At 22.9% G+C, this 14,165-nt stretch overlaps 1 protein-coding gene across 4 annotated transcripts in view; it reads left to right on the top strand.

Annotated features, from left to right (window-relative positions):
- Nucleotides 1-1,860, top strand: part of LOC129612213 (putative uncharacterized protein DDB_G0287265) — a 180,493-nt gene extending 178,633 nt beyond the window's left edge. For 3 of the 4 annotated variants that reach the window (XM_055525734.1, XM_055525735.1, XM_055525736.1), the window contains exons 8-9: nucleotides 76-732; nucleotides 862-1,859. In XM_055525734.1, coding sequence (XP_055381709.1) covers nucleotides 76-732; nucleotides 862-951 — 747 coding nt within the window. In that variant the 3' untranslated portion in view covers nucleotides 952-1,859. Of the gene's footprint in view, nucleotides 1-75; nucleotides 733-861 lie in introns of all 4 variants that reach the window. The other variant, XM_055525737.1, reaches the window with a different exon arrangement.
- The last annotated feature ends 12,305 nt before the right edge of the window (nucleotides 1,861-14,165 follow it).

The following is a 14,165-nucleotide window of genomic DNA, read 5'->3' as shown; positions in this document are numbered from 1 at the left end:
AATAATTAATTAATATGTTGCCTAATTAAGAATATATTATATTAATTTTGTTAATTTTGTTTCATTCTTACATAGATCGTTTATTCTGATGATGAAGAATTAACATGTACTGATTTTACTAGAGATTTTTATAAACTTGTTAATATTCCATCCGGTAGTACACATAGTCTTTATTCTCATATGGATGCTGAAACTGATGATGAAGATGATGATGACGATGATGATGATAATGAAAATAATCATTATCAAATAGAAAATAATTCTAATGATGATGATGAAATTATTATTGAAATGGGAGGACAAAATAATAATAATTTAAATAAAGAAAATAATAGTAATAGTGATAAAAAATTAAATATTAGAACAACAAAAAATAAAAAATCAGGACCAAGTCCAACACCAAGTGAAGCTGGTCGTGCATTAGTTACAAGCTGTTCTTCAAGTGAATCTGAAGGAATACCAATAATATCAAATACAAATTGTTATTTAAAAGAATGTGAAAATTTAAATCCTTCCTATAGTATTGATGAAAATCTATTAACGCTTAATAATAAAACGAATACAAGTAAAAATAAATTATCAATAAAAAGTGAAGTACAATCATCTATGATACCGCAATCGGCAATTAAATTAAAAGAAATTGCAATACCTAGCACTAGTTATAGTACATCAAATTCAGTATGGCGAAAAAGTAATGGCTGGAAAAGAATAGCTACAACTTCACCTAAAAAGGTAAAAGAAATGCATTTTGAACCGAATCTTGTATATTTGATTTTATCTTGTATTTTAAATTTATCTTTCGGCATATTTTCTTATATTTCTTTAATTTAATTCGAATTTTTTCCATTTTTCTATTTTTAGGAAGAACAACCAATTAAAAAACAACCGTCACCAATGAAAAAATCAAAAATTCCACCACCAGTTCCAGTTCGACGTTCCTACGCCAGTTAAAATCCTAAAATTTTTAATTTAATTAATTAAAAATCGAAAATTTTTATTCAAAGCTCTTATTAAAAACTAGAAAAGAAAAGAAAAACAAATCGTTTCAAATAATTAAATGGAAAATTTAGTTAAAATCTCTAAATTGAAATATTTTCAATCTTGGAACATAACTTAAACTTATTTAATGGCTTTATAAATATCTAATAATAATTGAAAAATAAAACCCGTTTGTATAAAATAACCTTATACCTTATAATATTCCTTAACTATTCTTAATAACTATTTGGAAAATAAATAAAGAAATAACAAAATTAATTAAAATATATTGAGGTTATTTTAAAATTATTATTTCTGAAATCGATAACACAAGTCTCATATAATAAATTCATTTAATTTCATGGTACGTTTCAATCGGAATATTTTAAATGAAATATTCTTTTATATTCTAGCAGCAGTTGCCAGTAGGATTTTATTTCATTTTAGCGAAAATTGGTTTCAGCAGACAATTGGAACCTTAAATTTGTTGAAAACATATTGAAAATAATGAATTATTAGAAATATTTTTGTGAATATAAAATATTTACTGTATTCCATCAGCATTCAACTGGTTTTCTAAAAGTTTTTAATTTAAAATGTTCATTTTAACAATATGACCTGCAAGGGAGCTTAAATTTTCAAATATGTTTTCTAGTTTTCGATAATTCTTTTACAAGAATATATTAAATTAAAAAACCTACTGGCAAAATTTCATTATTCCCTTAATAATTTCTAATTTCTTATAATTTTCGGTTCGAAACTCTTACCGATTTCAGAATTAAATTCTCAATTTTTAATATCCGGATATTAATTGCAATCAAATTGATTAATTCTAAATTAAAAATACCAAGAAAGAAAAAAAATAATAATAATTAAAAAAAAAAAAAAGACTACATTGTGATAAAATAAAAAAAATTTAAAAAATTATAAATTTACAAAAAAAAAAAATACAAAAAACCCTTTTTTATATTATAAAATTAATTTTTAATATTTTACAAAAAAACTTCTTAATTATTTTTTTTTTTGTTTTGATTTGTTCTAAAATAGGCAATTTTGGCAATTTTTTAAATTTCATTTTTCATTTCGTGCTCACTGCCAAAAATACAATAAAATCAAAAGAGAAAAAAAAAATAGAATATAAAAACTAAATTAAAATTAAGAAATAATAAAAAATATTTGTAAGAATGAATTTTGTTCAAAAAAAAAACAAACAGAGAAAATCTAACACATAAGACGGACGACACAAAACATAATATTATTGTGTTTTAATACAGTTATATTGTAATTATTATTATTTTATTTAATTATATTAATTTTCAAAATAAATATTATTGTAAATTTGAAAAGAATTTTGAAAAAAAAATTGGAAAACAATATTATTAAAATTTAAGCGATAAATAGACTTACATATTTAAGAGTTATAATATTATATTGTATACTATAAGAATATTAAATTTTGTATACACATTAATGTATAAAATAATGTATAAAATAATATATATATTTATATATAAATTTTATTTTATATAAGAGTATTAAGATGATATATGCATAAAATATTCATACAAATTGATACATACAACAATTATATCTCTTCCCTATAACGTAACCTCTTGCTAAATAATTTCAATATAATACTCGTATGTAGATTTTGTTTCTCATATTATTTTCATTTAACGTAATTTTTACCGTATTCGGCAAATAAAAGCAATCAAAAACTTCCAAATCAAAATAAAGTCATTTGTAATATTTAATAATCCAATTTCTATTTTTACTACTTTTGAACTCCTCTCTAAATTCATAAATGCAATTAATAAATTGTAATTTCGGCAAACATTCAGCCCTATCATGAATTTCGTTCATAGCTCAGAAATTCGGCAAATTATGAATATCATATTGTTAATTACGAATTACAAAAATTCTGCTTCGGATATTCGTAATGGAGTAATCATAATTTACGTTCGTAGTAAAAATTACCCTCAGAATGTGTGAAAGAAATAATCACACTTAAGCAATTTAAAGAGAATGGTTGTATTAAAATTTCAAGTTTTAAATTTCTTTGTTTGAGTTACTCTAATACAGCTACCATGAATAGAAGTGAATTGATATTGCCAAAACAAAAGTTTTTTTTTTCTGAAAATTTTAAAAAATATCCTCTTTTATGAAATTTGTTTCCTCAAATAGCAACAATAAAGTATAATTTTACACTTGATAGCTGAAATAAAATAGTGATTTTGATAATCCGAAAAATGATACTGTTATTGGTGATTTATAATCTCTACGAAAGGAATTTATGATCATTCAAAAGTCTACGTAGTAGTTATGTTCGTAATTCGTAGGATTCTACGAATGGAATTCGTGATAGAGCTGATTAGTTTTTTCGGAACCCCCCTATAATGAAATCCCAAAATTACATTATGAGAGGGATTACTGTAAAGAAAAAAATAGTCATTCATATATATAGCAAAACTTCATTATTTTAAAATAATTCTTAAATTAATAAAAATTTTCAATTAAAATACCTTTTACCCCATTCACAACTTATTGTATTCCATATAAGTATTTAGAATTTCTGGAATTTCTTCATATATTATATTAATAATATGTATTCTGTTTAAATGTAATTTTTAATCAAAACCCTTTGTAATCCAAATCCATACTAGTAATGCCTCTTTCATTGACATAAATTAAATTCCAATTTCAATTTCGGCATACCATTAAAAATATTGTTGTCATTCAAGAAACCAGGAATTTTTTAAAATACAATTTACAAACTCTTACTACTTATAAATTTTAAATAATTTGTAATATTAATTCTATGTACTCCAGTTGATTCTGTTATTCCGAAATAATTTGTAGCTCACTTCATAATATTATTATGGCAATTGTACTTAAACGAAAAAATTATTATTTTAACATTTTTTTTTTGTCAATTCAATCAACTTAATAACAATTTATTCTAAAAATAATTAATTATTTCTTTATTAACAAATAATAAAACGAAATTTTTAAAACGAATAACAATTATTTTATTATTTAATTGTTATATTTTTTTTTTAATTAAATTTTTATTAAAAATAAAAATTATAAAAATTATTTTCCTAATTTTTCCTAATTTATATGAAAACAAATAAAATTTATTTATGTTTGTATGTAAATAATATTATGATGTTTTTTAATTAATTTATTCCGTTATCCCAACTAAACTTAATCTGTTACATTGTAGATTTTGAAATTAGTTATGATTATGGAAACCGAAAATATTATTAATATTCAAAATTATTGTTAATAAAAAATTAATTAATTTGAATTAATTCAATTTAAACAAATTGGTAAATATTTTAAAATACAAAATTGTAAAATAGATTTGATTATATTTTAGGTTATTTTTTTTCTTCAATTCGCCATTTTATATTCTATATATTGTATGAATAAATGCATATATCAAATATATATTAATATTATTAATAATGCATTTTTAAAAAAATATATTTTAATATTTAAATAAAGATATAAAAATTATAATTTATATTTTATTATATGTAAAAAAAAAACTTAAAATTATGTAACATAAAATTAATTAATAATTCTAATAATTAATTAATAATATTTTTAAATGAGTCATGAGCTTATATTTTATTTTCATTTCATTTATAACTAATATAAAATGTTTAAAAAATTTATGTAAATTTTGAAAGAATTTTTTGAATTGATTTTTGTCCTACAATTTCATATTAATTTTTTACTTTTAATATTAAACTTCTTCTTGAGAATAATTTTATTTTGAACTGTAATGGAAGAACAATTTTTTCACGTAAATTTTAAGTTTAATTTGAAATTTTTTATTTTTAAATATTTTTATTAAAAAACTTAAATTTATAATATTAAATTTTATCAGAATACATTTTATATGTACATAAATAATTTTCAAATTAAATATTTTTAATTATATTTCAAATTTAATAAAAAAATTTTTATTGTTAATTTGTAGACGGAAAACAATATTTCAAATTTAAAATATCAAAATTATTTTAATTTTATTTTAAAAACTATACAAATTAATTAAGTTTAATTTATAAATTTTATATTAATTTTTTTAAATAATTCAAAAATCACAAGTTTAAAAAGTAATTTTCAAATTTCTTCTGATTCTGTACACCTAAAATATTAAAAATTTAATTATAATTTTAATTATAAAAAATTATTATTATTTATAATAAACATTATTTGTTTTTACATTTAAAAAAATTAGAAAATAAAACATTTTTAATAAATTAGAGAACTCTAGCCCCCCCCCCCCCTGAATTGGAGACATGAAATTGAAAGAAAGCAAAAAATTCAAAATTAAATGAAATAAAAAATAATGTCAACTGTCTTCCAGACAAATTGTAAAATATTAAATAAATAAACAAACAAACAAAAAAAAAATACAATATTACAAAAATTTATAAAATTTCCAAATCAAAAATAAATTATAAATTAAAAAATATAATAAGAAATATTCCTAAAATGAAGCGAAACAATATTCGCAACAAAATAAAATATTATTTTATAAAATATGGTGAGAGCTCTATAATTCGAAGTCGCACGGAAACGCTGAAACAGTTCGAGTTATGAAGATTTCGAGTTGAGAAGACAAAAAAAAAGTTATGCCAATGTTCAAGGGAACTCAGATGGGTTTTGAGGTAAGGAGATTTTCGAGTTGTAGAGGTTCGAGTTCTAGAGGCTCCATTGTAATTTATAAGCTAATATTTTATTAAAAAAATAAGAATTTAAATATTCAAGTAAAAAAAAACAAAAATCTTGTAATAAAAATCTCAAAATAATAAACAAAAATACAAAATAATTTAACATAAAATATAAAAAAAAAAATTATGTTAGGAAAAACAATAAAAAATAAATATTTGTTAAAATTATAAAATTTAATTTAAACAAATAAAAATAATAAATTTTTTCTACATTTTTTGAGAAAGACTATATATATATATATAAATAAATAAAAACAAAATTAATATATTATTAATATTATTATATAAATACTAAAAAAAAAAAAACAAATAAATTAAAAAAAAATCGATTATTAAAATGAACAAAAAAATATTAGATTTGTAGTTTTTTACACTTAAGTAAGAATTAATAAAACTAAAAAATAAGAGAAAAAAGAAAAAAAATAAAAATTGTATTGATATTAAATTATTTCTTTAAAAAAAAAAACAAACAAAAAACAAAATTTATATTATCGCAACAATAAAAAATTATTAAAAACTAAATTTAATTTTTCTTAAAATAAGTAGCAGTCACAAATTAAGGAGATTTTCGATAGTTCAGATTTGCACTTAAATATTCTAATTATATTCTAATAAATTATATTCTAATAAATCGCAGATTCTAACTGGAATCTTAACAATCTTTTTATGCGTCATGAACTAACTAGTTTACTGTTCTTACTTTTCCGAATTTTTAAATTCGCTTAAGTGTTTTTTTTTTTTTTAAACTTAAAATATTTGTACATTATTTGATTGCAAGATTTTGTAATTTTGATTTATCGAACATTGAAACTAAGTTAGAATTAAATTTTCGGAAAGTTATGTTATGAATACTCATTGGAAATATTGATTTGTTAATCTTTATTATTATTTTCATGAGGAAGGCGGAATTTCATGAACAAACTTAAGGTAAAAATGAAATTATACGAAAAATGAAAGAAATAAAATTATGCGTGTTTCGCCACTAAACATCTTTTTGCGGATTTAAAATTATTTTCTATTTTAAAATTTCAAAAAACTATACGTAACTCCGCCACTCATCTGGATCACTTTTTTTTTGCAATTGAAATAAAAAAAACACATATTTTCTTCTAATTATTGCAATGTAATTATGATTTTTTTTTGTTCAAATGAAATTTGAATTCTATTCAATGGATCTATTTAACTTTTACTTTTTCTTCTTGAAAATGTATTAGCCCTTTCTATTAAAACATATGGTTGTGATGAGTGTGAATTCATTGTTCTTTTCTCTTTCCTTTTCGTCTTAAAATGGTACTTATACAATCGTACTATTTTGTGGAGTTGATAATTTTGTAGCTACATTCGGTCAATTAGGTAGTGCCAGAATTATATGTTAAAACAGACCAAGATGTCAGCTGCTATTGGATACATATCAAAACAAGGGTAAGATCACTTTGAATAGATAGTGGAACAAAAATGTACACGGCAAATGATGATGGATCGCAACAAGTAGCAGCTGAATAAGACAAAACAATTATGCCTTATTAGAAAACGAATACCTTCTAATATTGTTGTTGTTCTCTTTTTTAAGTTTATTTGTTTAATAAATAAAACTAAAAACTTATTGTTAATTTTCTGCTTTGTGTATAAAGTTTTAAATTCAAATTCTTTTTTAAAAATACAAAATAAACAAAACAAAAAATAAAGTACAAAATAAACATATAATTACTGAGGGCGGCATCTATATTTACTTTTATGAACTAGTCTTGGTTCGAGTCCCTACCACCGAATGAAAATGACGCCACCCTCCGCATTTACTATTAGCTATAAATATTACCTATGAGTATACTAAAATTCTTATAATTTATTTTGCTGTTGCTGTTGAACATGACGTCACCTGGAAGAAGAAATTCGATAAGAAAATAAAAGGCTTATAGCGCCATGATTTGCTTACAGCAACAAAAGGATTTAAGGATGCGGGAGGAAATGCAACGACCATAATTTTTTTAATTTTAATATTATAGTAGTTTATTTAGAATAATTTTTAAGTTGTTTACTTTTCAAGTATTAGAATTGTTTTTAAGTAGAAATTTGCTAGGTCTTAAATTCGCGTTATTTTTAAATTGGATCGGTCTCTTTGGTATAGTGCTTTTAAAAAATTTTTTTTTGTAATTTTGTTCGTATTTCGTTTAATTTGAATTTAATTTGATATTAGTTTTTCGTTAAAGTTCTCTTGCTTGACCGATTGTTCGTATATTTCAGTTATCACGCGTTTTAATGTTGAATTTTTAGTTCTCGTAACTACCCGTACAAAACCGTCATCTTCTTAATAATATTCCAATTCTTTTTTGGATCTCCATTAGCCTTCACAAACTGCCTGTTGTCATATTCGCTTTTTTTTATTCTTTTTAAACGTGTATATCTATTTTACCAGTACTTAAATTTAAATTTAAGTACACTAACTCCGACTCTTTGTTTTATATTAATTTTTTATTATTTCAGTATTTATTTTTACTTGATAATTCAACACAATCTACATTATTCCACGGTGCAGTAAATTTACTACATGTTTTATTAATTTTTTTTCACGGCGATAGCACCATTTATTATGTTTGACATCGGTTGACAATTCATATGCTATCTTATCTACATCTGTTCTAAAAACATTAATTTTACCTAACTCACTTTTGACATATTAATAATTTATGATTTTAATTTGCTAAAGTTTTTGTTTGTTAATAATAAATAGTTCTTCCACCTCTACAACTATTCCAAGATGATCAGAAAGATCATGGTGAAACAGTGTGATGCATATTCCCGAATTATAATATTGTTAGATATTTCTTGATCTAGACAGAAGTTGGTACCGGTCTGGTAGTTTCTTTGTGGCAAATATTTTATTCATCTTAATTTTAATATTAAAATTAAAATCGTCTATTACCATAGAGTTTTTTTTTAGATTCTCTAATTGTGTTTGAAATTTATCAAGAAATTTTTCTACTAGAGTAGAAGGGCTTACAGAAGGTCTATATATTGCCAGCACCATGAGCGATATACATATTGATATAATTTAATATTTTATTAAACTATTGTAGTTATCACAATTGATATCTTGCACAGAGTACGTCAAATAGTTGTGAATGAAGATTGCCGCGTGCCCACCTGTTCTTGTTTTCCTACACGAAAAAACTTTGGAGTAACAATCAATATTTTTAGATCCAACATCATACACCAGAATGAAAGTTTCAGTAATAAAAATTATTCCAAAAACGTATTGAAAAGCATCCAACATACATTTAACATCATCTAATTTATATTTTAAGCTGCGATTGTTTAAATAAAATATTTTTAAAGAATTTTTATTGTAAAAAGGAATGTTGTAAACATCGTTATATATCTTTTTGAACATGGGTATCATCACTGAACATTTAAATCCGTTTTCTGAAGAACGTTTATAATTTTAGACGTTAATGTTTTTCTAATGAGCAGTTTACCATTCTTAACCCAAACGCAATCTTTTTATCTCTCTTTGGATTTTTAGCTTTTTTAAATAATGAACCAAAATACTTAATGGTTCTTTCATTATCGAAAAGCAGTTGTATGGTATTTCTATTACTACCGTTGTTTACATAATAAGATTTTGTTTTACCAAATATATCTATTGTTAGTTTTTTCTTTCTTATCGCTTGCAAAATTTTATTGATTTCCGTATTCGAAAACTCAACTACGATCTCATTTTGGTCACCTGATTCATTTGGTGATTTCCTGGCAGAGACGTAAGCATTTACAATATCCTTATTTTCAAACTACACATTTTTTTCCCATCGTTATTAATTATGCAAACGTAAACAGCTGTGTCATATGCTTTTATGGATGCATCCGAGATGCCGTGAATCTGTTTAAAAGTCATTTCGCCGGAGAGTTTCTAACACCGTATTTTGGGCAATTAGAAAAACAATTCCATCTTTAATTAAACCTTCCACGACTATTTGACCAAATATATCAACTTCGATCAATAAATCTATTCTATCATTTTCGTTGAACTTGGGATTAGCGAGTCGTAAGTCTAGGGAAACTTGAATTAATTATATTTAGGACAATAATAGCTTTAATTAAAATATTGAGAATTGGAAAGCCTTGTCCTAAAAAGAAAATTTAAAATTTTGAATGTGTTCTTACCTTGTCAAAAAAGCAAAAATTTAGCTACTTTATTAAAAAAGCTAAAATTGTTAAAAATTTTTTAAATAACAATAAAAATATTAGTATTGTCTATAGGAGTTGTCTTTCTTAAAGTTTAATATTATTATAATCTGTCTGATCTAAAACAAATTTCAAGTCAATTAATTGAATAGGAGCCGTTCATTTAATTGAACAGAAGTCGGTGTATACTTTTATATACTCTAACACTTTGTTGAAAAAATGATCTAAAAGTAATTCGAAAGTCGAATAATAATTACATCAAGTCATAACTAACATTTTTACAAAGTAGTCTGTTTATATTCACATTATATTCACATTATGTAATTATTATACTAGTATGTATAATAGCTTTATTTAATTCCCAGTTGAAAGAGAAAAAATAATTATTCTTGTAATAAAACTCGTTATTTATACATTCTGTGAATTAGTACTAACATGCATGTATGTATGTATGTTAAAATTATTTACTTATTTGATGGATGCACAATGATAGACAGAAGAAAAAAAAAATGGGCTATTCTTAAAATAAAGCTTTTTAACTGCATATTACTTGACTTGAATCATTATTATAATTTTATATTTTCAATTTTATTTTCTAAATAGCGAAAAAATAATAATTACATTCACAAAAAAAAAAAATGGTAATTATTCTTCATACATACATGCATTCATTAATGATCGTCTACTTTGTACCTATATTTTTTTTTTTATCGAAAATCATTTCTGTTAATTATAAGGTTACAATGTAATTTTAATTATAAAATTTTAGTTTTTGTAAAAGAATTAATAATACAGGAAATTATATAACTATATATCTACTGTTATGATAATAATTACATTCATGTATTTATCATACAACTTCATATAATTATAGAACATTATAAAGTAAAAATAAAAATTCATCATCATCTTTTGGTTCTACAGTTCCAGGTGAGCCTTAACCTCGTTCACAATTTTCCGTCAAACTCAATTGAGCCATCTAAACCTGCCTCTCGCCCTTGTGTTATATGGTCTTGCATCTAGGATTCTTTTCTGCGCTCGATGTTCTGGCATTCGAAATACGTGTCCTATCCATCTCAATAAGTTCTTCTAGCTCCCGATTTGATCTTATCTCATATTCCCCATTTTCATTTAATTTTGAACCAAATATTTTTCAGAGCAATTTTTTTTTTTTGAAATATTTTTAACTTCATTCCTCGTCAATTGTTGTCATGGTTCATTTTTCTATATGTTAGTACAGGTTGAATTAATGTCTTGTACATTCGAAATTTAATTGACTTGGCTATTAGCCTGGATTAGTCGTTTGAATGTATAATAGCATTTTTGTGATGCTTGAATTCTCTCATTAATTGCTATGTGCATATAATTTTTGTAATAATTTATTAAGGCAGCCAGGTATGTAAAACTTCTTACATCTTTAAAGTTTTGTAATTGCTAATAGTTTCATATATGTTTTGAGAGTACCTTCTTGTATCATTTCGTGTCATTAGCATGTATTTCGTCTTTGACTCATTGATTATCAGACCCACATAAGCAGCTCTTCTTTCTAATATTAAATAAAAATTTTTGCTTGGTAACAAAAAAATCTTTAAAATTTTATCATTTTGTCATTATTTTCGGGTACTAAGTAGCATAAACCTAGACAAGACTCTTGATTATAAAAAAATGCAAAATTACAATAATAAATTTAATATTTATTTTAAATTTAAATTTATTAATATACACAGTAAATAAAATAAAAATAATTAATTTATGTTAATTACTTTTTGTAGTTGGCTACATATTTAAAATTCTACAAAGGTAATACAGATAAAAGCCGGCGCGCGCAGCGCATATTCGCAAAAAATTTTAATATAAAAAAAAGCTGTTTTTAATGCTTTCAATTATAAATAAACTTAAAACTTTAAAATTTTCTAATTCTTATATTATAAAATATTATAAAAATAAATTTAAAAAGATCCAAAGATTAAAATGAATAGATAAAAAAAAAAAAAATTTAAAACCAGCTTTTGCCGAAAAAGGTTTTAAATTTATGAGTCGAGCTGCAAACAAACAAAAAATAGAGGTTGAAGATGACAGTGAATTCAAACCATTCTGAATTACGCCGTTTTAGGTAAACGCATATAAAAAAAATTCACAAATTAAAATTTCACGGTGACCAATTCAAAAAACTTTAGACAAAAAAAAAATTTTTTTATTTTTTTTTTGCTTTTGCTATAATTTCGAAACCATAAATTATGCTGAGTATATTTGGGAATATAAAAGACAACAAAATGTTGTTATAACTTATAATTAGGTACTTAAGGCATATGTACGCGTATGTATACACACACTTATGCATACATTCATTGTGTATTTAAATTACATAATAAAATAATGTGAAATTTTCGATCTCAGATTCAAGCGATAAATTTTAAAGATATTAAAAACTTATAATTCAGTTTGGAATACTAATAATATGAAAATTAAATTTTCTTAATTGAATATTTCAGTATTCTGAGTAAGTGATTAGTTTATATAATAGTTTTAGAAACTTATATTAAAAAATTAAACTTTATATAGTAGCATAATTTCATAAGGAATTGTTTAAAAGCATAAACGTTTATAATACTCGTAAACTAACTTATTTGATTGTTTAAGCTTTTTTATATGTATAGGAAACGGTTTTATAACAAAAGATTAATTTCTGATTCCTACACTTTGAACATTATATTTTAAGAATAATCTTATTTTGTTTCAGTTTGCTCAATACTTCTATACTAATATCGGAAACATAGACAAATTGTTCAAAAGAATCCCGTGGTTTAGATAAGCGATCTGTAATTGAATATCGGATTACAATTTGTGGATTAGGATGCGACGCGACTAACACCTGTCTTACTGGCCCCGTCCTCTCAACAAACCAAACAAATAACAGTGTTATTAACCAAAAAAATTTCAATATTATTAGTGTATACATAAACCAATTTACGCAATTGATTTGTGTCCATAATAAAATTTAATATCGTAATTAATAAATTTCTATTTCCTATATAACTTTTTAGAAAATTTTAGTACTTATATGCTACGGAATTTAACAGTTTTGTTAAACTTGCTTAAATTTTTAAAGTTTAAATTAAGTGATTAATTTAAAATATCCTGAATTCTTGTGAAATTTATAAAAAAATACAATATTTCTAAAACTGAAATTTTTAAAATATTTGTTATTTTAAAACTTTGAGATTCTTGAGTACCAACTTTTAATTTTCTAACGGTAGATTCAGCTGATTTTATGACACAATAAATTTTTTATTAGATTACAGGAATTTTTCATTTTTTGTTTGTATACCAGTTTCTATTTATATTTGTTTTTTGTTTCGATTAATTATCATAGAAGTGTTAATTGTAATTCTCTGGAAATATTTTGTCAAAACCCGATAAACCATTTTTTTTTTTTGGTCAACTTGAGTTAGTGACAAAATTGAAATGCTAAAGAGTCAATATTTGCTTTACTAGCACTCGATGAGCAAATTAAGAAATTAAGAATATTAAAAGTTGTTGAAATCATAATGATATAATTCGAACTAAACAAGTTGCAGAACCTGATATTTACCTTATCGGAATTTACAAATTTCCTGATATCGGGTTTTGGGTAATTTCAAGAGAATTATAGTCTTGTATAATCAGAATTCGTTCCTGAACAAGAATATAAAATAATTTACTAATTTGTTAATAAAAACTCAAAAAAAAAAAAAAAAAATTAAAATTCCCTCGATTTCGAATAATTCCTTACAAATTTATTAGAATTAAATGACAACTATTTAATTTGGTCTTTTGACCTGATTTTAAAATTATTTTTAATGGAAATTCAATTATGCGCATTTTATTTTTGTATATTGTATGAGAGTTATTTAATATATGCACATATATCTTAATAATAGCATGCATAATTAATTAATCCTTTCTCTTATATGTAAGTAATAATAAATTGTATATTGTACATACATACATAAAATATTTAATAAATGCGTGTGAATTCATGATTTATAAAAAATATTTGTTTATTTTTAATTTTTTTTTTACTTTTTAATAATAAAAGAGCGCGAATTAAAAAAAATTCTGTAGATGCTGTAAATTTTGAAAAAAAAAACTAAAATACTGTCATCATTAAGTCACGAAAAAAAAAGACTTAATGACTTTGCTGTTTTCTTTTTTTGTTTTCAAATTCAACTAACTGAATATTTTCAACAAAATTTAGTCATTAAAGTGTACTCGATTCAA

The sequence above is a fragment of the Condylostylus longicornis genome, unplaced genomic scaffold, assembly GCF_029603195.1.
Source record: "Condylostylus longicornis isolate FDR11 unplaced genomic scaffold, ASM2960319v2 ptg000064l, whole genome shotgun sequence".
In the NCBI taxonomy this organism is placed as follows: domain Eukaryota; kingdom Metazoa; phylum Arthropoda; class Insecta; order Diptera; family Dolichopodidae; genus Condylostylus; species Condylostylus longicornis.
Note: the sequence above shows the minus strand (reverse complement) of the source record. Positions and strands in the feature narration are given on the sequence as shown.